This window comes from Anolis sagrei, chromosome 3 (assembly GCF_037176765.1).
Source record: "Anolis sagrei isolate rAnoSag1 chromosome 3, rAnoSag1.mat, whole genome shotgun sequence".
Classification (NCBI taxonomy): Eukaryota; Metazoa; Chordata; class Lepidosauria; order Squamata; family Dactyloidae; genus Anolis; species Anolis sagrei.
Window position 1 is genome coordinate 7113929 of NC_090023.1, and position 26791 is coordinate 7140719.

The 26791-nt window shown below is 42.2% G+C and overlaps 1 protein-coding gene across 2 annotated transcripts in view; it reads left to right on the plus strand.

Annotated features, from left to right (window-relative positions):
• FCHSD2 (FCH and double SH3 domains 2) overlaps positions 1 to 26791 on the plus strand; it is a 304170-nt gene that overhangs the window by 146855 nt on the left and 130524 nt on the right. For both annotated transcript variants that reach the window (XM_060771259.2, XM_060771260.2), the window contains exons 4-5: positions 13957 to 14033; positions 15949 to 16093. In XM_060771259.2, coding sequence (XP_060627242.2) covers positions 13957 to 14033; positions 15949 to 16093 — 222 coding nt within the window. The remainder of the gene's footprint in view (positions 1 to 13956; positions 14034 to 15948; positions 16094 to 26791) is intronic.

Consider the following 26791-nt stretch of genomic DNA (forward strand, 5'->3'; position numbering starts at 1 on the left):
CCAGAAGGACCCCATGAAAGTGAAAACCTGACTGAAGAAATTGCTATTTTTTTCTGACTCTAGGAATATCTAGGTCTTCCAACCAACACATATTTAATGCCTACAATTCAACATAGTAAAATACATAACAACAATAACTATAAATAATTAAAACATTCAATTAATACAATCACAAGTAATTAAAAAAAGAAAAGCCAGTATGGTGGTCAACGTTTCACCGAGTTCTGTAATCCATAAATCCAGTCAGCATTATCATAATCCTTTCCAAAGCTCTAGTCGTCATTGTCCTTGTCAGTCTGCCAGATTACCCAAAGGCCTGGTCCCATATCCATGTTTTCAATTTCCTTCTGAAAGAGAGGAGGATGATGATCTAATTTCCCCAGGGAGTGAATTCCACAGGTGGGGGGCCACCACTGAGAAGGCCCTGTCCCTCGTTCCTACCAGCCTCACTTGTGATAGAGGTGAGGCTGAGAGCAGGGCCCCTCCAGAAGATCTTAAATTCCTAGGCAGGACATAGAAGGAGATACGTTCGGACAGGTACATCAGCTTTAGATTCTTAAATATGATTTTCTGTGGGCAAGCAGATGGCGACTACTCGGTGGCATATGTTCTGCATCGGATGTGGTCTATCCAATGCAATTTTCTGAATCAGCACTCCAAATAACCAAACTGAATCTAAAGTTGACCAAAAACTAATTTGTAACTAATTTGTAACCCTAATGTTGGAGAGTGGACCCTGGTCAAAGTGATCCCTGGTCAAAAAAAGGTCAGGATCCACTAGTATAGAATCATATTGGAGGACCTAGAATTTATTAGAGATCTAGAGATGTTGACTGGAGAGCAGGCATGGGCAGACTTTGGCCCTCCAGGTGTTTTGGACTTCCAACTCACACAATTCCTAACAGCTGATAGGAATTGTGGGAGTTCAAGTCCAAAACACCCGGAGAGCCAAACTTTGCTCATGCCAGCTGTAGAGGGACAATGGAGGACCCGGAGACACATCCTCAAAAGTCAAAATGGAGGGGTGGTTGTGTTGTGTTCAACCCAAAAATAACCCTGATGATAACTTGTTTCCAAAGCAAAACCTTAGGAAACATGGCAGCGCAAGTTAAAGTTTCGTTAACACAACATTTTCCTACTTCCAAGCCTCACCAATGGAAAGCCAAATCCTTACTTGCAAAGTCCATTAATTAGGAAAAGCTCCTAATTGAGGTCTTAGCAGGCATCTCTAAAAGGTCTCTAAGCTGCTTTCCTATAATTTGTAGGGTTGGTATAATCAAGATTTTCTTTGCACGGCATTAACCTACAAAGAGTTGTACGGAGTGCCCTATAATCAGTTCTTCATTTTGGCAGCTGAGATTTCTTCAGGCTTGCCCACACCATTTTAAACATACCTTCACAATCCCAAGTAAAAGAAGCATGGCTTTTGTGTTTTAAAATTACAGGTATGCTTCCTTGTGAGTTGGATTCTGTGACTCTTTTGTGCCAGTCTCCCGAATGGCAGAGGATGCACCATTTCCTTTACCAAGTATCTCATTTCGAAAGGGTTGAGTAATCCGCACTCAGTGACCGCAAAGGCTGCCCTTTGTGACCTCCAGCCCCTTCCAACAGGAAGATGAAATCACTTAAATGCATGTCTACAACTAGGAGTATGTCCTTCCCCTCAAGTACATTGAAAGGCATAACCTTACATACTATGACATTATACTGATGCCATGCTGTGTCTAGGGATAATACTATTTGTGGGAGTGTGAGACAACAATCCATTTGGCTGGCGAGGTTCAGTCTCCAAAGGCAGAAAAAATGGAAAACATCCATCTGCTTATATTATCCTGGACTTCTAACAGGAGACCTACAAGATTAGAATTCGCTGGAGGATTTGAGTGAAAGGAACAAATTAATGGGTTAGGGATTAATCATGGATCAATATGCCTATTAACTGTTTTCCATTTCGGTAATAAGAGGGTTATCCAGAAAGTAAGATTACAAGGCATGTAGCTCTCGTAAGGAATTTTCTCAGGGGAAGTTGGTATGACTGCTGTGTAGTGGAAAGCCAGCAGAAGCAAACGAGCAGTGCCAGCCGTCAGTAGCTCATCGACTGGCATTCTGGTGAAGGTTAGAGATGAGTGTCCTCTTTCCGTTTCTCTCTAAGTGCAAAGTTTGCTCTGTAATATGCTATTTAAATGCTTAGGGCATGAGTGCTACTACAATTCATCACAAAATCTTCTAAGTTTGTGGAGAGGCACTGTTGGGGTTCAGCCTCCGTGCGAACCAGAACCTGATTCTGTAATTGTATTTCCTGATGCAACTGAACAGGTCTCTGAACATGTATCTTTCCCTGATGGGGGTGAATCTGTTGATTATGAGGCCAGTGGTGGGGAAAGTGAAACTGAACTTCTTGATGAGAATGTTTTGGAATCAAACAGTGATAGCTCTCCAGAGGGACTCACACCTGGGTTTGCTAATGAGCACCGAAGAGAACAGATTTGGAAAAAAAGGAGTGAGTCGCAGTTTCTACGAAGGTCAAATAGATTACGGGAGAGGGAGGCTTCAAAGTCTGGAGGCGTTTCAAGAAATAGTTTCTTTAGTATAAGGGGCCTCTTCCCGGTTGTCTAACCAGATCAAGCAATGTTTTAGACTGAGGCAGTATCTTGGCAGAGTTCCTGTGTTCCCAGAGGTTTCTAGTTTTCAAGTACAGTTAGTGATGCTAACAGGTTCCTGGTTTCTGTATTGTGTCTTTTGGAATTTTGCTCAAGTTCAGAGTTTTTCTGACTGCTGTGTTTCTACTGTGGCATTTTGACTTTGCATTTACCTTTCTTTTGTAACCATTTTTCATCAATAAAGAGGATTGTTTTTTCCCACAGTCCAGTATGGTGGATTTAATCTTAAGGTCTCGTTTCCTGAACTGGGATGCAACAGGCACCGGATCCCATCTGATCTTGGAAACTAAGCAGGGGCAGCTCTGGTTAATACTTGGCTGGGACACCACCAATGAATACCAGGGCCTGGATACTACTTTTTTCAGAAGGTGGAGCTGAATATTTTTCACCTGAGAAAATTCATCGGTTTTGGCAGGCACATACACACCCATAAAAATCCAGCTAGAGTGAATAAAAACATAGTCAGCACTCCACATTCACTGGATTTAGTGGGCGAAAACTTCAAAGAAAGGTCTTCCAGCACAACTCTTTTTCTGGAAGCTGACAATAGAATCACAGTGGAGGACCCAAAGAGTTTTAGAGAGGTGTTTTCTCTAGAAATCTCTGGGTCTCACAGCATAACTGGAGGACCTAGAGTTTCCTAGAGAGAGCATTTTAATTTGTACATCAAAACCACACATCGAGGAATGACTGTAATCAGTTCTGTATTACAGATGGGATTCTGAGACTGGGGCAGTGACCAATAATAATAATAATAATAATAATTTTATTATAATAATAATAATAATAATTTTATAATAATTTTATAATAATAATAATAATAATTTTATAATAATACTAATAATACTAATAATAATAATAATAATAATGTCACTGCCTTAGTCCTTTCACTATTGGCTGCTACTTCCCGGCTGCCAATTTGCTACCAGGCTCAATTCAAAGTGCTGGCGTTGGCCTTTAAAGCCCTAAACGGTTCTGGCCCAACCTACCTATCCGAACGTATCTTGGCCTATCAGCCCACCAGGACCCTAAGATCTTCTGGGGAGGCCCTGCTCTCTATCCCGCCTGCTTCACAGGTGTGGCTGGTGGGGACGAGAGACAGGGCCTTTTCTGTGGTGGCCCCTCGGCTATGGAACGCCCTTCCCATGGAGGTAAGATCAGCCCCCTCGCTGATGGTGTTCCGAAGAAGATTAAAAACCTGAATGTTCGAACAGGCATTTGGTTAATCGGTGCAATGAATGTGATGATTACAGGAATGGTAATATGGACGACGAAACTGGATCACGATTTTAGTCATGAGATGCATTGGGTTGTTATTGTTGTGTCAATATTGTGTATTATGCTTTTATGGTTTTAAATTGTATATTGTTGACTGTTGTACCTTTGTTGTAAACCGCGTTGAGGTGCCTGTTAGGCTGAGAAACTGCGGTATACAAGTAAAGTAAAGTAAGTAAATAAATAAATAATACTTTATTTATACCCCGCTACCATCTCCCCAAGGGACTTGGTGCAGCTTACATGAGGCCAATAAACAAAGGCGATCACAAATAATCAATACAAACAGTTAAAATAAAACTCAAACAAAAAATACACAATAAGCAATAAACAATAACAATAACATACAGCATTTAAAAACCTCGGACCGGGCCAAATGTAATAATTAAAATTTAAAATGCTGGACATGAACAAGGTAGAGTAAACTAGGGTTCTCAAAGAAAGAAAAGGGTACGCAGATAATCCTAATCAATATCAAAGTGCATTTGAGGACATATTGCTAAGAGGTTTCCTCATTCTAGGAAGGCACACTGGAACAACCACGTTTTCAGGCTCCTCCTAAAGACTGCCAGCGTTGGGGCATGTCTGATGTTCTTAGGGAGTGAATTCCAGAGTTGAGGGGCCACCACCGAGAAGGCCCTCTCCCTCGTGCCCACCAATCGCGCTTGCAAAGGAGGTGGGAACTAGATTCTTTGAAATAGTCAAGGCTGAGATTGAGACACACAAACCAAAGGTTTCTTAATCATCTCAGTTGCTTCACTCCACTCATTCTGGAAGAATGTGGCTGAATTTGAACACAGGGGTGCATCTCCATTATAGAATTAATGCAGTTCAGCACCACTTTAACTATTGTGACTCAGTGCTGTGGAATCATAGGAGTTGTAGTTTAAAACGTCGTTAGCCTTCTCTGCCAAAGAGTGCTAGTGCCTTGCCAGACAACAAATCCTAGGATTTCATAGCATTGAGCTATGTCAGTTAAAGTGATATCAAACTGCTTTAATTCTACAGTGTAGATGTATCCCAGACACCACTCAGGCAAACTGATGAATCTCTCTATGGTCGTCTTTCTATCACTCCACTTTGGCAGGAAAAACGAAAAGCAAAGACACAGAATGGGGGACGATGCCTCGCTTGAGAGCAGTACGTGTGAAAAAGATCTTGGAGTCCTCGTGGACAACAAGTTAAACATGAGCCAACAATGTGATGTGGCGGCAAAAAAAGCCAATGGGATTTTGGCCTGCATCAATAGGAGCATAGTGTCCAGATCTAGGGAAGTCATGCTCCCCATGCTCTATTCCGCCTTGGTTAGAACACACCTGGAATATTGTGTCCAATTCTGGGCACCACAATTCAAGAGAGATATTGACTCTAAGCTGGAATGTGTCCAGAGGAGGGCAACTAAAATGATCAATGGTCTGGAGAACAAGCCCAATGAGGAGCGGCTTAAGGAGCTGGGCATGTTTAGCCTGAAGAAGAAAAGGCTGAGAGGAGATATGATAGCCATGTATAAATATGTGAGAGGAAGCCACAGGGAGGAGGAGGGAGCAAGCTTGTTTTCTGCTTCCTTGGAGACTAGGACGTGAAACAATGGCTTCAAACTACAAGAGAGGAGATTCCATCTGAACATGAGGAAGAACTTCCTGACTGTGAGAGCCGTTCAGCAGTGGAACTCTCTGCCCCGGAGTGTGGTGGAGGCTCCTTCTTCTGAAGCTTTTAAACAGAGGCTGGATGGCCATCTGTCAGGGGTGCTTTGAATGCAATATTTCTGCTTCTTGGCAAGGGGTTGGACTGGATGGCCCAGGAGGTCTCTTCCAACTCTTTGATTCTATGATTCTATGATTCTATGCAATGCCTAGCCAATTGACTGAGACCAAGATTTCAAGGTTTGTGCACAAGATATTTACTATTAAGCTGTAGCGCATTGAAGGCAGGTACAGTAATGCCCTCATTTAAAGCAGTTCAAGTACTGCATTTAGGAAACACAAATAGAAATTCCGCTGCCAGCTTAATTTTTGTTGAAGGCTATTACCGATGCAGTGTTCTGCAGGAGAGGATATCCTGTTAAGATTAGGCTAAAACATTTATTTTGCAATATCGCTGTTAGATGTGAAATATCTGGAACACTTAATAATGATCTTCAAAGAGGTTTCCCTGTGGGAAGCACAAGGCCAAAGGGATCAAATTTATAATAGTTGACAGGCTGGTTATTTTCCAAGCCTTGTTCAGTGACCTTCCCCTCTTCTCCCAGAGGAGCCCGTTCTGCTCACAGTGCCCTCAATGCCTCCAGACCTTAAATACACTTTTTGTTTTCATTTTCACATACCAAAGTAAAAGAAATAATTGCACTTGGGCCATGGTTCAACTGTTCAATTTTCACATTCTACGTATCTTTGGAATTGCTATGCTTTGAAAATTATCAGTATTATGAAAAACAAGACACTTGGATAATAATAATAATAATAATAATAATAATAATAATATCTCTCTCTATGTGTGTATACACACACACACACACACACACAGATTATATTATTCCTGCATGGAAGAAGGGGGTTGGATTGGACTGCTCTTTGAGACTCTTCCAAATCTGAGTAATCATGTGAAAGAGATTTCAGAAGCCAGGTGTATTGACTACTGTAATGTGTGTTATATGGAGCAACCCTTGAAAACTATTTGGAAGTTTTATTAGGTTGAAAATGCTGTGTCCTTACTTACTTACTTAGGCGATCCCTCGTTGGCTGAGTAGTATAGTCTTCCAGGATCAGAATTCTTGTGAGTCTGTAGGTGACTTTGGAGCCCTATTCTTGATCTGCATCTTCTTCCACAGTGAGGGCATTGGTTTCCAGGTGGAAGGCAGTCTTGGTCGGGATTGGTTTGACGCGCCTTCCTCTTGGAACGTTTCTCTCTTTCACCCACCATTCATGCCTCTTCAAATTCTGCAGCACTGCTGGTCACAGCTGACCTCCAGCTGGAGCGCTCAAGGTCCAGGGCTTCCCAGTTCTCAGTGTCTGTGCCAGAGTATTTAAGGTTCGCGTTGAGCCCATCTTTAAATCTCTTTTCCTGCCCAGCAACATTCTGTTTTCCGTTCTTGAGTTCGGAGTAGAGCAACTGCTTTGGGAGACGGTGGTCGGGCATCCGGACAACATGGCTGGTCCAGTGGAGTTGATGGCGGAGGACCATCACTTCAATGCTCATGGTCTTGTTGACGTTTGTCTGCCTGTCTTCCCAAGAGATTTGCAGGATTTTCCGGAGGCAGCGCTGATGGAATCGTTCCAGGAGATGCGTGTGACGTCTGTAGACAGTCCACGTTTCACAAGCGTATAGCAGGGTTCGGAGGACAATACCTTTATAAACAAGCACCTTGGTATCCCTACGGATGTCCCAGTCCTCAAACACTCTCTGCTTCATTGGTAAAAATGCTGCGCTCGCAGAGCTCAGGCAGTGTTGTATTTCGGTGTCGATGTTGACTTTGATAGAGAGGTGGCTGACAAGGTAGTGGAAATGGTCAACATTTCCTAATGTTACACCATTAAGCTGTATCACTGGCATTGGAGAGGGATTGGCTGGTGACTGGCTGTGTCCAGACTACTGACAAAAATGGCTTATAAGTATTATGAGACTCCTCCCTTGGCTTCTTGTCTGTTTCCAGTCATAAATCAAATTCCTAAAGTTTAACTTTACAACTCTGCATGGCTTTGGTTCGAACTGTCTGAAAGACGGCATATCCTTGTATCCGTTAAAGTGAGCTTTACAGTCTGTAGGAGAAGGCATTCCTTGAGTCCCTGCCCACCTTTGCATGTGCAGCTTCTGAGGATTCAGCAAGTAGAGATGATTTTATTCAAGTAGGCATTTGAATTTTAATTATGGAGCAGTCATGTAAGTTGTAAAGCGGCGTGCTAGATGTTTAATCATTGCTCGAAATTACGTTTCAAGTAGATTTTTAGCTCTTTTCAGTCATGCTTTTTAAATAATATTGCCATTCAGTTCTCTTTCAACTTTTGTAAATGAATTCTTTAGCTTAATTCTTTTGAAATTATTGGAAACCACCCTGAAGCCAATCTTGGGCGAAAGGCAGGGCTTAAATTCAGTAGAATAAGTAAATAAATAGCCTACGTGTGCAGTGGCTGAAAATGCTGTGTGAGAATAAGTAGAAAAATCCTTATTTTGTCCAATTTTAAAAGGTTTATCATAAATATAGCCCTTCTGTCCTCTACTAGAAATAACCTTCAACTTATGCAACTATCTATATATATATAAATGCTCTGTGCATAATTAGTACCTTAAAAACAAAAGAACCAATGAACGAAATCACACCAAATTTGGCAACAGAACATCTCACAACACAAGGAGTGACCATTACTCAAAAAATTATGATTTTGTCTTTTGGGAGTCGTAGTTGCTGGGATTTCTAGTATTATAGAAAATAGCTGCTGAGACTTACAAGTTAGTGGGTTGCTGTGAGTTTTCTGGGCTGTATGGCCATTTCCCAGAAGCATTCTCTCATGACATTTCGTCCACATCTATGGCAGGCATGCTCAAAGGATGTGAGGTTGTGGCTTCACACCTCACAACCTCTGAGGATGCCTGCCATAGATATGGATGAAACGTCAGGTGAGAATGCTTCTGGAACATGGCCATGCAGCCCAGAAAACTCACAGCAAACCAGTGGTTCTGGCCATGAAAGCCTTTGACAACACATTCTTACAAGTTAGATTCACTCCTTGAGAAGTTTTGCTACCTTCTGCTAATAAAGTGGATTATCTTAATTATCTGCTTTAATTCTCTGTCTGAAATATTTGGACTGAATTTGGGTATTTCTGAAAGGTCAGTAGAAGAATTTAAGTGTGCCATAATGTCAGAAAGTGGATATGTATTGTCCACTGTTTACACCTTCTAAGAATGATGCTGTTGTACGTATTCTTGGCCTGATCAAAAGATAATACATTAATGGCAAAATTTCCATCTCTGGTAATAATTACTTTCATAAAAAGTAATAAGAAAGTTGGCTTGTTGTAGGTTTTTCCGGGCTATATGGCCCTGTTCTAGAGGCATTCTCTCCTGACGTTTCGCCTGCATCTATAGCAAGCATTCTCAGAGGTAATGAGGTCTGTTGGAACTAGGAAAATGGGTTTATATATCTGTGGAATGACCAGGGTGGGACAAAGAACTCTTGTCTGTTGGAGCTAGGTGTGAATGTTTCAACTGACCACGTTGATTAGCATTTGATGGCCTAGCAGTTGTTTGGTGTGGCTTGATTACATGTTGCTAGTTGGCAGGGCTCGAGAGGCTGGGAAAGACATGGCTGGACCTGTTCCTTTGCCTTTGAAAGAAATTTGATATGTGGAAGTCAGACTGGGAAGCTTTTTAAGACATGGCTGCCTATTAGCCCCCGGTGGCACAGTGGGTTAAATCTGAAGACACACAGGTTGGAGGTTCGAATCTTGGGAGAGCATGGATGAGCTTCCTCTGTCAGTTCCAGCTCCCCATGTGGGATTATGAGAGAAGCCTACCACAAGAATGGTAGGGTAAAGGTTTTTTCCTGACATGAAGTCCAGTCATATCCGACTCTGTGGTTTGGTGCTCATCTCCATTTCTAAGCTGTAGAGCCGGCGTTGTCTGTAGACACCTCCAAGGTCATGTGGCCGGCATGGCTGCATGGAGCGCCGTTACCTTCCTGCCGGAGCGGTACCTTTTGATCTACTCACATTTGCATGTTTTCGAACTGCTAGCTGAGCAACATCTTTGCAGACAGCCAATTCTCTCATACCAGAAGCGACTTGCAGTTTTTCACGTTGCTCCTGACCCAGACAAAAAAGCTCTCAACTAAGCAGATAGGTCATTTCAATCCCTCCAATATCTTGTTGCTGAATTCTAGGCTTACCAAACTAGGCTTACAATGTAGATATTTGACATTGTCACTGCAAGACCCATATAAATGTTGTCCCTGGGTTTTAGCCCTACCTGTTTTAAAATAGATAAGCCACCTGGGACAAAATTTGTCAAGCAAATATTTTGCGTTAGTGTTGGTTTTGCAAACCAGGAGGGCTGGCCACTACACTGAACAACATTCTGCCTCATGCAAACATGTATTTTCTGGTTCTCTGGATATCTGGGTATTGTGCAATACTTCTGATTCTGGGCCTGCAGATGCACCTGTAAACCGAATGATTTAAAATAAAATTATTGAAATTATTAGCTGCAGCACCACACTGATGGGTCATATACAGTGTTTTTCACCAGTTCTCACCTGATGGAGTGTGACTTGCTTGATATCTCTCAGTTGGTTTCGTGGCTGAATGGGGATTTGAACCTTGGTCTCCGGAGTTGCAGTTCAGCGCTCCAAACACTCCTCCACGTTAGCTCTCAGCACTGTCTTCAGCTCTCGTGTCATTGTTCCTCCTGAGGCTGTCTATGGTCCCACATGTTGCACAACTGAGCAATGTGCAAAGCTGCTTACCGATTAGCTCAAAAATGGGTTTAAGCTACACAAAAATGGGTTTAAGCGTTATACCTATCTTAAGGGACTTACACGTAGCATTGAAAGGTGATGGGCTGGGAAAATGGTAACTCTGTATTGATCCACATAGTCAAAGCCATGGTATTCCCTATAGTAACCTACCGATGTGAGAGCTGGACCTGAGGGAAGGCTGAGCGAAGGAAGAGAGATGCTTTTGAACTGTGGTGTTGGAGGAAAGTTCTGAGAGTGCCTTGGACTGCGAGAAGATCCAACCAGTCCATTCTTCAGTAAAAAAAGCCCGACTGCTCATTGGAGGGAAGGATACTAGAGACAAAGTTGAAGTCCTTTGGCCACATCATGAGGAGACAGCAAAGCCTAGAGAAGACAATTATGCTGGGGAAAGTGGAAGGCAAAAGGAAGAGGGGTCGACCAAGGGCAAGATGGATGGATGGCATCCTTGAAGTGACTGTCTTCACCTTGAAGGAGCTGGGGGTGGTGACGGCCGACAGGGAGCTCTGGCGTGGGCTGGTCCATGAGGTCGGAGACGACTGAACGAATGAACAACAACAAGTATTGCCATATTTATTAGGGTCGTAGTGGGAAGTATATTTTGAACCATTTTTGACTTTCCTTCTATTACCTGCGTTGTCCCTTGATTGAACCTTCCTCGCTTTTGACCTAGAGGTTTTTGTAGAAATGAGATATTGGGTCTCTTTTATGGAGAGAGACATCCTATAGCAAAGGGATGTTGTCACAATACTTATGTCTACACATAGATGCATATGCAACTATTAGGTTTAATATCATTTATACTGTAATGGGATCCCCCCCCCCCTCCCCTGGTGCATTTAAATATTACAGACTTGACTGTTTGAATTAAAGGGGTGCCAAGTGACCCATGGGCAAGTCCTATGCTCGCTCCTGGGCCTCGTTTCCAATGAAACTATGTCGAAGGTTAAACTATTGGTCGTTTTCCCAATTGGAGCCAAACAGTGATGGTCTCTGTCTCGGGGACCTTTTGAGGAAAGAAGCCGCAAGTGGCCTTGAGCGCAGAACAAGGAGAACCTTATACTCTATACTGACTAGGAATACAAACTTGACTGTGCTGCTGACTGAAAAAGAGCTACTGTCACCACCGTTTATGACTTCCTATGTGACATGCCCAAAACCTCAGAAGTTCAAGCCTTTTAACTTGGCATACGCCAGCGAGAGGACTGTTTTTCCTCCTAGCTTGGTGTGTGTGTGTCATTGATCTTTCCAGCCCTGTCCCAGGGAATAACGATTGATTGCAAGTTACTTTTATTGGTTTTAAGACCGTGTCAGCTCAAATTGTACAACTTAACATGGGTTGGTTACTTAGTGGTAGTCATGTCAAGAACTCTCTCAGCCAAGCCCTAACAATCTGATTTACCAGTATTCCAGGCTGGTTCCAAATCACTTTGTGCAGTTCTTCTAACTTACTCGGCAAAACTTCCCATGACTTCCTAACAAATTGGTCAAAACTCACCATTTGAAAATTATTATTTAAAACTAGCTAAACCCAGCCACACTTTGCTGTGGCTCAGTCTGATATGGAATGAATTTGAAAGTGAATAAAATGAATGTGGTACTATGACTGAAGACTAAAGGCAACGAATACTGGCGTAAATAATACTCCCAAACTCACTGACTTCCCCTCTACTATTTTCATTGCCAGTAGCAGCCAATCACAGCTCTGCTGTCCTTTCTTATACTGCTGAGGTAAAATGAAAGCTTCTCTGATTGGTTGGTATTTCTTATACTGCTAAAGTAAAAGGAAAGGTACTGGCGTAAATAATACTCTGATGAATACTGGTGTAAATAATACTCCCAAACTCATTGACTTCCACTGTACTATTTTCATTGCCAATAGCAACTAATCACAGCTCAGCTGACATTTCTTATACTGCTGAGGTAAAATGAGAGCTGCTCTGATTGGTTGTTATTTCTTATACTGCTGAAGTAAAAGGAAAGCTGTGCTGTGGTTGGTTGTATTTCTTCTGCAGTGGTAAAATGAAAGCTGCTCTATGATTGGTTGTTAGTTCTTATGCTGCTGAGGTAAAAGGAAAGCTATGGTGCGGTTGGTTGCTAGAGCTCAGTTTTCATTTCTTATACTGCTGAGGTAAAATGAAAGCTGCTTTGATTGGTTGGTATTTCTTATACTGCTGAAGTAAAAGGAAAGCTGTGCTGTAGTTGGTTTTAATTTCTTCTACTGCAGTGGTACAATGAAAGCTGCTCTATGATTGGTTGTTATTTCTTATGCTGCTGAGGTAAAAGGAAAGCTGTGGTGCGATTGGTTGCTAGAGCTCAGTTTTCATTTCTTATACTGCTGAGGTAAAATGAAAGCTGCTCTGATTGGTTGTTATTTCTTATACTGCTGAAGTAAAAGGAAAGCTGTGCTGTGGTTGGTTGTATTTCTTCTGCAGTGGTAAAATGAAAGCTGCTCTATGATTGGTTGTTAGTTCTTATGCTGCTGAGGTAAAAGGAAAGCTATGGTGCGGTTGGTTGCTAGAGCTCAGTTTTCATTTCTTATACTGCTGAGGTAAAATGAAAGCTGCTTTGATTGGTTGGTATTTCTTATACTGCTGAAGTAAAAGGAAAGCTGTGCTGTGGTTGGTTTTAATTTCTTCTACTGCAGTGGTACAATGAAAGTTGCTCTATGATTCGTTGTTATTTCTTATGCTGCTGAGGTAAAAGGAAAGCTGTGGTGCGATTGGTTGCTATGCTGCTGAGGTAAAATGAAAGCTAGGCTGTGTTTGGTTACTATGGGAAACACAGATTTTCTTTTGGACAACTTTTACAAGAGAGGGTGCTGGGATCACTTTTGTGGCCACTGTGTCTTTTCCAGGACTGTTTGTTTTATTCTAAAAACATGTACAAATTTGAATGCAACATTGTGTCAAAATTTCATTTTACTATAAAAACATGTGCGCATTGGAATGCAATGTTGTGTCAAAATTTCAAGTCAATCGGCCAACAACTTTTCGGGTTTTGCAAGCACAAACATACACAGGTTAAATTTTTATATATAAAGGTGAAGACCACATATGCATGATTTATATCAGTTAATTCAGGAGACATAAAGCCTAACAGTTGAGTGGGCCAAATCTTGGATGGCTCTGACATTTGAGTCCCTTCCACACAGCTGTATAAAATCCACATTGAACTGGATTATATGGCATTGTGGACTCAGAATAATACAGTTTAAAGCAGATATTGTGGATTATCTGACTTGATATTCTGGGTTATATGGCCTTATGGATAGGCCCTAAGACCTATAAATAATATAAATAAAGTTTTATAATAATGGTGTTCCAATTGCTTGAGTATCTTCGTACATACATCTTTACATGATCTTGCTGTTTAATTGTGTTTGTGGGTTTCAGCAATTGAATTCTTAAAAGCCACATTGAAATTTTATGTCCAGTACTGTAGACAGGGACCTTACTCCACTTCCTTCTTTAAAATGTTATTGAATTTTTACTGGAGAAATGCTTATTGCACACGTTCATTTTTAAATAATGCTTTTTCTTTATATTTTCACAGGGCATCCAGAAATTGGCTGGTCAGTACTTAAAGAAAGAGTGGCCTGGGATAAAAGTTGAAGAGCGAAATGATTTCAGGTAATTCTAAGAAATATACTCATTTCAAATGTCTTGCATTGTTTGATTTTGCTCCCCAAAAAATGTGATCAATTACTTATTGCTTTGTAACTGATAGTGAACATAGTTGAATCATTGGCAGAGTTCTCTGCTGTTCCATATATTTATGAATAAGTATACTTGCCTCCTAAGATACAAATATACTTATTTATAAGGTGGCAGTATACCTGAGAAATCTGAATAATGTTGCCATAGTTGAATAGAACAATAAAACCATGTTTGTAATGTTCAAAAAATGTATAAATTTTGTCCCCAGAGTATATTCCCCACCTGTATGAAGGTCTGAATTTATGACCCCGTTCCTTTACGAGTTTCTCCCCCACAAACAATCTGCTCCATCCCTATCTCATCCTGATTTTAGTATTTTTAGTATCTTAGTTTTTGTCTTGCACATGCGGCCCGCTCATGGCTATGTTATGTTATTTTACTGTGTATTATTTTGCTTTATTGTCTTTGCACTCATATGTTTTTTTATTTCTCGTGTCAGGGCAGCCAGTCAATTATATTACATTTCTAACAGAACAACGCAAACAAACAGAGAAAATACAAAATGTGTGAGTTTGGTAGTTGATTAAATGTCCTTTGACCAGTATCTGGCCACTTGGAGTGCTTCTGGTGTTGCTATAAGAAGGTCCTCCATTGTGCATGTGGCAGGGCTCAGGTTGCATTGCAGCAGGTGTTCAGTGGTTTGCTCCTCTCCGCACTTGCATGTCGAGCATTCCACTTTGTAGCCCCATTTCTGAAGTTTGGCTCTGCATCTTGTGGTGCCAGAGCGCAGTCTATTCAGCGCCTTCCAAGTCGCCCAGTCCTCTGTGTGCCCAGGGGGGGGGAGTTTCTCATTTGGTATCAGCCATTGGTTGAGGTTCTGGGTTTGAGCCTGCCACTTTTGGACTCTCGCTTGCTGAGGTGTTCTAGCAAGTGTCTCTGTAGATCTTAGAAAACTATGTCTGGATTTAAGTCGTTGACGTGCTGGCTGATACCCAAACAGGGGATGAGCTGGAGATGTCTCTGCCTTGGTCCTTTCACTATTGGCTGCCACTTCCTGGCGGACGTCGGGTGGTGCGATACCAGCTAGACAGTGTAATTTCTCATATGTTGTATGTATTTTACTGTGTTGTTATTGTGTTTTGGTTTTACTTTATTGTAATATGCTGTTGGGCTTGGCCTCATGTAAGCTGCCCCAAGTCCCCATTGAGGAGATGGTGGCAGGGATTATTATTATTATTATTATTATTATTATTATTATTAATCCTCTTCCCCCAATGAGCAAGTGGATTCAGTTCAAATGCATACAGACACAGATGGATGCATAGATAATAGATTTTCTTAATGGATAATGGAGTAGGATATTTTTCTTCAATTCATTTCCCTGTGAGTGGCTTTGGAGGAAATCTTCAGAATAAATTATACCCTAAAAGATGCCCTGAAGATAAAAAATATAACCAAAAAATAGGCCTAAAAATCATGTTACATAAATGTTCAAATCAGTGTTCTAAATGTGGCCAGAGTCCACCATATTATTTTAAATTTTAATAAATATATTCCTATTCTGTTTTTCTCCCAAAACTGGGATTAAAATACCCTGTAGTAACAACATTCTTCAGATTTCCCACATATAATAGCATCTTACAGGTATACCTCATATAACTCATTCATTGGCACTATCAGTTGAAACTGGTCAAGTGCTAGATCTCAGAGCAATTTAATGGAAGAGTTTGTATTTCACTGTTAATAATGAATCATAATCTGATTTTGTGAAGCCGTACAGAAACGATTAAGTTAATGTAAACTACTAACAGCAGTAGAATCCCTTATCATGTCTCTCTTAGCTCCTTCTTTGCCCTCCCCACTCATTGACATTCCCCCTGTGTTTTAGGAGTATGTATCCAGTGTGGAAATCGTTTCTTGAAGGCACGGTGCAGGTGGCTCAGTCCAGGCTCAATATCTGTGAAAACTACAAGAACTTAATTTCGGAACCTGCCAGAGCAGTGAAATGTTTTAAAGAGCAGCAGCTGAAAAAGGTATTGTTTTTGGAGAGTTCATGGTGTACCTTCAGTCTGGGGTAGCAATGTTCACTTCACAAATTGTATTTTATGGCTGAAGGGTTGTTAGCAATCCTAGTTTATATTATGTACTCTGTATTATGTTAGCAATTATGAAGACTGTTTCCTCCAATTCAGACAGAGGAGCTGTAACATTCCTAGTATCATGAGTTATGACTTGTACACCAATCATCTGTTCGGGAACCCTTTGTTGTTTTCTGTTCAGGAAATAACTTGTGATTCTATGTTCTGTTTACAACTAAATGGTCTGTGTGTCATTGCTCTTTTTAATGCTCATTACTGTGGAAAATACCAGTGGGTCATAACATTTCAGTACTCGTCTATTAGGTTAAGCTCCCACTGTTAGGCCCAGCAGGAGCCAACCTAGCAGTTCGAAAACATGCAAATGTGAGTAGATCAATAGGCACCACTTCGGCGGGAAGGTAACGGCGCTCCATGCAGTCACTGGGATTGTGGCGCAGCTGGCTGAGTGTCAGCTGCATTAAGATCACTCTGACCAAAAGGTCATGAGTTCGAAGCCGGCCTGGGTTGGAGTGGGTTTCCAACCAATTGGGTAGCCTGGTATCGACCTTTGTAACCCGAAAGACAGTTGCATCTGTCAAGTAGGAAAATTAGGTACCACTTTAAAGTGTGGGGAGGCTAAATTAACTAATTTATGAGGCCATAAAAAAAGATTCCAGCAAGCACTCCAGCAAAAAAAAAAAAAGCATGTGGGGAATGCGGAAGTACTTCATCAGTGTCGCAGATGGACGATGAAAGCGAAAAAGTTAAATAGCCTCTGTGTATGTCTGTATATGTTGTATGACAAAATTGGCATTGAATGTTTGCCATATATGTGTACACTGTAATCCGCCCTGAGTCCCCTGCGGGGTGAGGAGAAGGGTGGAATATAAAAGCTGTAAATAAATAAATAATAAATAGTCATGCTGGCCACATGACCTAGGAGGTGTCTATGGACAATGCTGGCTCTAGAAAGGAAGATGAGCATGACCCTCAGAGTCGGAATTGACTAGACATAATGTCAAGGGGAAACCTTTACCTAGCACCTTCTATGCCCATCGAAGTCATTGCCTTAGCATTTATTAATTCTTTCACTATCCAAATGAAAATTTCACTCACAAACCTATTCTTGGGTTGTTGTAGTTTTTTTCGGGCTATATAGCCATGTTCTAGAGCAGTGGTTCTCAACCTGGGGTCCCCAGATGTTTTTGGACTTCAACTCCCAGAAATCCTAACAGCTGGTAAACTGACTGGGATTCCAGGGAGTTGTAGGCCAAAACACCTGGGGACCCACAGGTTGAGAACCACTGTTCTAGAGGCATTCTCTCCTGACGTTTCACCTGCATCTATGGCAAGCATCCTCAGAGGTTCTGAGGTCACCTCTAGAACATGGCCATATAGCCCTAAACAACCTACAACAACCCAGTGATTCCAGCCTTGAAAGTCTTCGACAATAAACTTATTCTTTTTACATGCCATATTTTATTTTCATTGGCTAGCAGAAACCTGTGGATGCTTTTGTGAGGTTGTCTGAATTTTCACGGTGTTAAAGGAGCGAGTAAAGGGAAAGACTTTTCCTTTCCTAACACAAGCACAGGGCAAGATGGATGGATGGTATCCTTGAAGGGACTGCCTTGACTCTGAAGGAGCTGGGGGTGGCCATGGCTGACAGGGAGCTCTGGCATGGGCTGGTCCAGGAGGTGACAAAGAGTCAGAAGCGACTGAACGAATAAGCAACAACAATCTGCATTGAAGTTCCACATTGTGAACTTCTGCATCTCTTCCTGCCAGGTGCTAGAAACAAACAATGCGGAGACACAAAAGGACCATTTGGATGAACATTTAAGAACATATTATACAAGAAATTGAACTAGATGACACTAAGAGATTTGAGACCCCACTGTCTAACATTATGAATATAGATATTCGCTTTTTGAAAGTGATTGAGTACATCTTTTTTTCCTGGTGCAACTCAGTTAATCATGCCGTAATACATTTTGCCCAAATTAGCAGGGAGAGAACAGCCAGCAAGAGGGAGGAGAAATTGTTTGCTCAATGAAATTGAATAGTCCTGTGATGTTAGTTGGAATCAGTGAGAAAGAAGCATCTTCAGAGGCAGCTTTGAATATTTCCAAATTATCCCAAGCTTTGAATGTAAGGTGTGGCATCTTTTTAAAAATATTTAGGGAATTAGCCAAGGATCCAAGGGTGCAGCGGAAATTGAGATGATGCAGCCGCATCCTGGAAAGGCACCCCAGGCATCTGGCCAGAAAGCCAGGACAGAGGCAACCTTGTGCTTCAATACACAGGGCAACTGTTGTGATTAATGGAGGCAAATGGGGGAGACATAATATTGTGGATAAAGTGCTCCTTGTTAGAGCGTCTTCTTTGGGATTCTCTTTGCACATTTACAGCAATGTAATTTTGGGCAGGTACCAGAAACAAATGCAGTCGAAACGGGACCCAGTTCACAACAACCTGTCTAAACCAGCACATTTTTGGCTTAATATTGTGATAATTAAATGTGTTATAGATCAGTATTGAAAGTGGAGGAATTCCAGAGAACTCCAAAACACTGTTTTTCTGCTTCACCTGAAGTTGCTTTTCTCCCCACCTCATTTTCAATTCTCGATGGTTCTTTGAAATAATAAATATGTCTTAGAATCAGTTTTTGCATTTGTTGCTTAATACATAATTGTAGTAGGAAAGAGGTGAGAGGAATTGCTTGTTGTTGTTTATTCGTTCAGTCATTTCTGACTCTTGGTGACCTCCTGGTCCAGCCCAGGCCAGAGCTCCCTGTCAGCCATGGCCACCCCCAGGTCCTTCAAGGTCAAACAAGTCATCTCAAGGATACTATCCATCCACCTTGCCCTTGGTCGTCCCCTCTTCCATTTTCCTTCAATTTTCCCCAGCATCATTGTCTTCTCCAAGCTTTCCTGTCTTGTCATGATGTGGCCAAAGAACTTCATCTTTATTTAGTATTTATTTATTTATTTGACTTGTATACCGCCACTCCCAATTTGGCTTGGAGCAGTTTGCCTCTACTATCCTTCCATCCAGTGAGCAGTCAGGCATTATTTCCTGGAGGATGGACTGGTTGGATCTTCTTGTGGTCCAAGGCACTCTCAGAATTTTCCTCCAGCACCACAGTTTAAATGTGTCTATCTTCCTTCGCTCAGCCTTCCTTATGGTCCAGCTCTCACATCCATAGGTTATTATGGGGAATACCATTACTTTGACTATGTGAACCTTCATTGACAGTGTGATGTCTCTACTTTTAACTATTTTATCGAGATTGGTCATTGCTCTCCTCCCAAAAAGGAAATGTCTTCTGATTTCCTGGCTGCAGTCTGCATCTGCAGTCATCTTTGTGCCTAGAAAAAGTCTGACACTACCTCCATGTTTTCTCCCTCTATTTGCCAGTTAAGAAAGCGCAAAAGCTTGGTTGCAGCTAAACATCAAAAAAACCAAGATTATGGCAACAAGAATGATTGACAACTGGAAAATAGAGGGAGAAAATGGAAAGTGGAAGGCAAAAGGAAGAGGGGCCGACCAAGGGCAAGATGGATGGATGGCATCCTTGAAGTGACTGGACTGACCTTGAAGGAGCTGGGGTGGTGATGGTCGACAGGGAGCTCTGGCGTGGGCTGGTCCATGAGGTCATGAAGAGTCGGAGACGACTGAACAAATGCACAACAACATTTGCCAGTTATCAATCAGCCTGGTTGCCATCATCTTGGGTTTTTTTATTTTTAACTTCAACCCAGCTTTTGCCCTTTCATTTTTCACCTTGAATAGAAGGCTCCTCAGCTCCTCCTCACTTTCGGCCATCAAAGTGGTATCATCTGCATGTCTAAGGTTGTTTATGTTTCTTCCAGCAATTTTAAGTCTAGCCTTGGATTGGTCAAGCCCTGCAAGTTGCATGATGTGTTCTGCATACAAGTTGAATTGGTTGGGTGAGAGTAGACAGCCCTGTCGTACTCCTTTCCCAATCTTGAACCAGTCAGTTGTTCTGTGGTCTGTTTTGACTGTTGCTACTTCGTCATTCTACAGATTTCTCAGGAGACAAACAAGGTGGCTTGGTCTTTCCATCCCACCAAGAACTTGCCAGAAATTATTATGATCAAAGGCTTTAGAATAGTCAATAAAACAGAAATAGTGGGTTGTTGTAGGTTTTTTGGGGCTATATGGCCATGTTCTAGAGGCATTCTCTCCTGACGTTTTGCCTTCATCTATGGCAAGCATCCTCAGAGGTTGTGAGGTCGCAACCTCTGAGGATGCTTGCCATAGATGCAGGCAAAACGTCAGGAGAGAATGCCTCTAGAACATGAATATACAGCCCCGAAAAACCTACAACAACCCAGTGATTCCGACTATGAAAGCCTTCGACAATACATAAAACAGAAATAGATGTTTTTCTGAAACTCTCTGCCTTTCTCCATTATCCAGTGGATATTGACAGTTTGGTCTCTCGTTCCTCTGCCTTTTCTAAACCCTACTATTTTTTCTCTTCAAATCCAACTTCTCCTCAAGGTGCTTTTCTCTAAAGTAGTGGTTCTCAACCTGTGCTCTGCGGAGCCCTAAGGTCCCTGTGTCCACTTCCCAGGGGGTCCATGGCTATTCCAGGAAAATAAAATAAAATAAAAACTAAATGAAATCAAAGAATAAGAATCAAAAAGTAGAATCAACATAAGAAAATCATAAATTGCATTCTGAACAGAAATTTGCCTAGTTGAATTTCGCACCTTCTCTATCAGAGGACGCTTGGCCATTCTGCTGCCATTAGCACCAAAATCGTTGTATTGTGAGGAGGACAGACAATGAGGCTGATGGACAGATGACAAGGCACTGGCCTGTTGCACACATAGAAATTGATTCTAAAAATGGTTCTTGGAGTCAAAAGGGGGTTTTGTCCTAGAAACTGAGTCTAAAAACAGCTCTGTGAGTCAAAAAGGGGTGCCTCCATAGAAACTGATTCTAAAAGGGGCTCCATAATTCAAAAAGGAGAACTCACCTGAATTTTCTGAAAACTGAATCCATTCTGATGTCTCGCTCTGTACTCATGGATTTATGCAGTAGCTTCTTGAAAAAGGAAATACTTAATTTATTGAATGTGCTCATTTAGAGATAGGAATTTTATTATAACTCATTTCCAACTTGTGGCAGCCTATTCTGGACTTTGCTTGGTTAAACAAAGTCAGCTTTAGCACAGCAGGTTAACCACCAGCTGCAACTGCAGTAAATCTTGCAACCGAAATGTTGACAATGTATTGTCGAAGACAGTGCCTGGAGCAAACTTTTGTTGAGAGGTGATTAGATGTCCTTGTTTGTTTCCTCTCTGTTGTTGTGCTGTTGTAATTTTGGAGTTTTTTTTAATACTAGTAGCCAGATTTTGTTCATTTTCATGGTTTCCTCCTTTCTGTTGAAATTGTCCACATGCTTGTGGATTTCAATGTTGACAGTTCTAAACCAGGTCAGGTCAGGGTGAGTTCCTGACCTTCATCCCAGCTCCCCCACCCACCTAGCGGATTGAAAACAGCAATGTGAGTAGATGAATAGGAACCGCATTAAGGGAGGGAGGTATTTTAGGTGCAGCATTTTGGAGGAAAGTTTACGAACAAAGAAAGCTCTTTGGCAAAGAGACGGAGCAATAGCAGAACCGAGCATAGCCTCCAAAAGATGCCAAATGATGAGAAAAAGCCTAAATATACCTCTATCCATTATCTGCCTTGTCGTTGTATAATCGGCACTAAATGTTTGCCATATATGTGTTCTGTGATCCACCCTGAGTCCCCTTTGGAGTGAGAAAGGTGGAATCAAAGCACTGTAAATACATAAATAAATAAAATTATTCAGAGCTGTTTTGGCACCGCGTTCCCCTGAAGTTGAAAGAGTGACGTTTGTCCAAGATCACCCAGTGGGTTTCCATGGACCTAGAATCATAGAGTTGGAAGAGACCTTGTGGGCCATCCAGCCCAACCCCCTGCCAAGAAGCAGGAAATTTGCATTCAAAGCACCCCAACAGATGGCCATCAGCCTCTGCTTAAAAGCTTCCAATATAGGAGCCTCCACCACACTCCGGGGCAGAGAGTTCCACTGCTGAACAGCTCTGTCAGGAAGTTTTTCCTGATGTTCAGGTGGAATCTCCTTTCTTGTAGTTTGAAGCCATTGTTCCTTGTCCTTGTCTCCAGGGAAGCAGAAAACAAGCTTGCTCCCTCCTCCCTGTGACTTCCTCTCACGTATTTATTCATGGCTATCATATCTCCTCTCAGCCTTCTCTTCTTCAGGCTAAACATGCCCAGCTCTTTAAGCCACTCCTCATAGGGCTTGTTCTCCAGACCCTTGATCATTTGAGTCACCCTCCTCTGGGCACATTCCAGCTTGTCAACATCTCCCTTCAATTGTGGTGCCCAGAATTGGACACAGTATTCCAAGTGTGGTCTAACCAAGGCAGAATGGAGCATGGGGAGCATGACTTCCCTGGATCTAGACACTAGGCTCCTATTGATGCAGGCCAAAATCCCATTGGCTTTTTTTGCTGCCACATTTCATTGTTGGCTCATGTTTAACTTTTTGTCCATGAGAACCTCAAGATCTCTTTCACACGTACTGCTCTCGAGCCAGGCATTGTCCCCCATTCTGTATCTTTGCATTTCGTTTTTTCTGCCTAAGTGGAGTATCTTGCATTTGTCCCTGCTGAACTTCATTTTGTTAGTTTTGGCCCATCTCTCTAATTCTGCTCCTGTCTTCTATCCCTCCTAATTTGGTTTCGTTTGCAATTCTAACATGAATCCTACGGGGATTCGAACCCTAGGCTCCAGAGTCATAGTCATAGTCCAGTGTTCAGACCATTGTACTGTTCTAAGTCTGTAGTGTATACTTAAACACACACAAGAGAGACTGAACATCTATGCTTTGGATACACAATAGTACAATTGTGAGAAGAATCAAGGGATCATTCGTTGTCAAGGTTGCCTTTTGTAGAGCTATAATTTTTCAAAGACGGTTTGTATGTTTCCAAGACGTGAATGAAAGTACCAGTTTGTGAGAAGAGATCTTAAAGAGAATTACTGTCATTTGAAGCGCTTAAAGCAGGAGCTAAGGAAATGCTTGACAGCTCTTGCTTTCGTGGAGTTATAAACCCAGCTAAAGCGCACAATTTTGTCCACTTCTATTCTAAATTTAGCCACGGACCAGAAAGCTCTGCCGGTTCCCACCCTTAAAAGTCCTTGAGGTATTTTGCAACGCATCTCTTTCAGCCAAGCATCACAGATTGAGATGGCATCTTGCGTCTGAGGCAAGAAAATTAACCTTCCGTTTTAAGGTGTCAGTCATGTTGCAATATTTACATAATTTACATTATTCCAGCACATTGTTCATCAACAAGTTCTGGGAAGTGAGAGCAATTCCTGTTCTTTCATGGTGTTTATGTTTCAGTGGGTTTTCTTGCTTTGGAGGTGTTTCCAAATTAATAGGGCTTGCTACTCAGATTTAGTTTAGGCAGATTTCATCTTTTCCCCAAATCATAGAATCAAAGAGTTGGAAGAGACCTCATGGGCCATCATCCAGTCCAACCCCATTCTGCCAAGAAGCAGGAATATTGCATTCAAATCACCCCTGACAGATGGCCATCCAGCCTCTGTTTAAAAGCTTCCGAAGAAGGAGCCTCCACCACACTCCGGGGCAGAGAGTTCCACTGCTGAACGGCTCTCACAGTCAGGAAGTTCTTCCTAATGTTCAGATGGAATCTCCTCTCTTGTAGTTTGAAGCCATTGTTCCATTGCGTCCTAGTCTCCAGGGAAGCAGAAAACAAGCTTGCTCCCTCCTCCCTGTGGCTTCCTCTCACATATTTATACATGGCTATCATATCTCCTCTCAGCCTTCTCTTCTTCAGGCTAAACATGCCCAGTTCCCTAAGCCGCTCCTCATAGGGCTTGTTCTCCAGACCCTTGATCATTTTAGTCACCCTCCTCTGGACACATTCCAGCTTGTCAATGTGTGTTGGAAATGACTTAAAAAAACAGATTATTTGTCGTGTCAGGGCAACCAGTCAATTGTATTACATTTCTAACAGAACAGAACAAACAGACAAAACACAAAATTTGCAAGCTTGGTAGTTGATTAAATGTCCTTTGACCAGTATCTGGCCCCTCGGAGTGCCTCTGGTGTTGCCGCAAGGAGGTCCTCCATTGTGCACGTGGCAGGGCTCAGGGTGCATTGCAGCAGGTGGTCAGTGGTTATGGTCTTCTCCACACTCTGATGTCATGGATTCCACTTTGTGGCCCCATTTCTGAAGGTTGGCTCTGCATTTCGTGGTGCCAGAGCGCAGTCTGTTCAGTGCCTTCCAAGTCACCCAGTCCTCTGTGTGCCCAGGGGGGAGTCATAGAATCATAGAATCATAGAATCAAAGAGTTGGAAGAGACCTCATGGGCCATCCAGTCCAACCCCCTGCCAAGAAGCAGGAATATTGCATTCAAATCACCCCTGACAAATGGCCATCCAGCCTCTGCTTAAAAGCTTCCAAAGAAGGAGCCTCCACCACACTCCGGGGCAGAGAGTTCCACTGCTGAACGGCTCTCACAGTCAGGAAGTTCTTCCTAATGTTCAGATGGAATCTCCTTTCTTGTAGTTTGAAGCCATTGTTCCGCGTCCTAGTCTCCAAGGAAGCAGAAAACAAGCTTGCTCCCTCCTCCCTGTGGCTTCCTCTGTGGAGTCTCTCATTTGGTATCAGCCATTGGTTGAGGTTCTGGGTTTGAGCCTGCCACTTTTGGACTCTTGCTTGCTGAGGTGTTCCAGCGAGTGTCTCTATAGATCTCAGAAAACTATTTCTAGATTTAAGTCGTTGACGTGCTGGCTGATACCCAAACAGGGGATGAGCTGGAGATGTCTCTGCCTTGGTCCTTTTACTATTGCCTGCTACTTCCCAGCGGATGTCAGGTGGAAGAAAACAGATGAGCTTGCCTTACTCTATTGCCATTTTGCCCACAATTACCTAATCTAAACTATGGCACTTCTTCAAATCCCAAAGTAAAGGGGTGTTGTTGTTTTTTTGGGGGGGGGGGGTGTTTGGGGTTGGCATGGAATCTGTTTCATTGAAGACGCCTTGTGTTGAACCTATAACCACCTGCCCTATTGGGTTATATTTACCAAGAGTTTCATATTTACTAGACTATCTTCCTTTAAGGCAGGAACTGGAATCATATAATCTCTGAACTATACATTTCTGGGATTGGTGCCCTTAGTTTCCCGGTCTCCAAATCACAGTATTGACAAATGAACTAAAATCGCTGTTTTGACCGAAGATGGTAACAACATCACACTTTTGACAGCAAACTCTTTGGAGGAAGCATCCCAAAATATTTAAACAGTCTGAAAGTGAATTTTGGTTATGCTTTTGCAACACACAAGGAGGTGGAAATGACCCTCCAACTTTGTATAAGCCCCTAACTGCTACAAGATCAAATATGGAATTACTTATTTAGGCGATCCCTCGTTGCCTGAGTATGATGGCCTTCAAAGTATAGAGTCTTGGTGGTGGATACATAGGTGACTATAGAGCCCTATTCTTCATTCACACATCCTTCCACAGTGAGGACATCGGTTTCCAGGTGGAAGGTGGTCCTGGTCAGGGTTGGCTTGACACGCCTTCCTCTTGGCACGTTTCTTCCTTTTGCCCTCCATTCGTGCCTCTTCGAATTCTGCAGCACTGCTGGTCACAGCTGACCTCCAGTTAGAATGCTCAAGGGCCAGGGCTTCCCAGTTCTTGGTATCTATGCCATAGTTTTTAAAGTTGACTTTAAGCTAATCTTTAAACCTATTTTCATGTCCACTAACATTCTGTTTTCCATTCTTGAGTTGGGAGTAGAGTAACTACTTTGGGAGACAGTGATTGGGCATTTGGACAACGTGGCCAATCCAGCAGAGCTGATGGCATAGGAGAATTGCTTCAATGCTGGTGGTCTTTGCTTCTTCCAGCACACTGACATTTGTCGACCTGTCTTCCCAAGAAGGTTGAATGATTTTTCAGAGGCAACGCTGATGGAATCGTTCCAGGAGTTGAGTGTAATGTCTGTAGACAGTCCATGTTTCGCAGGCATATAACAGGGTTGGGAGGACAATAGCTTTATTAACAAGCACCTTGGTATCCCTATGGATATCCCGATCCTCAAACACTCTGTGCTTCATTCAGAAGAATGCTGTACTCGCAGAGCTCAGATGGTGTTGTATTTCAATGTCAATGTTGGCTTTTGTGGAGAGATGGCTGCCAAGGCAGCGGAAATGGTCAACATTTTCTAATGCTACATCATTAAGCTGTATTCCTGGCATTGCAGAGGGATGGACTGGTGACTGCTGGAAGAGCACTTTGGTTTTCTTGATGTTCAATGACAGGCCAAGCTTCTAGTATGCTTCTGCAGAGGTGTTTAGAATGGCTTGTAGGTCTTCTTCTGAATGTGCACAGATTACATTATCATCGGCATATCGAACGTCATTTATCTGTAAAGCCGTAAGACCTGGCTTCTAAATTATTTATTGAGGAGAAGAAGCTTATTGGAACTGGAAGGCAGTCATCCCATTCCCAAACAGTACAACACAAATAAAACATTCTTAAAACCAAAGTAAATGTGTTTAAGTAGGGCAAAGGAAAGTCTTTAAATG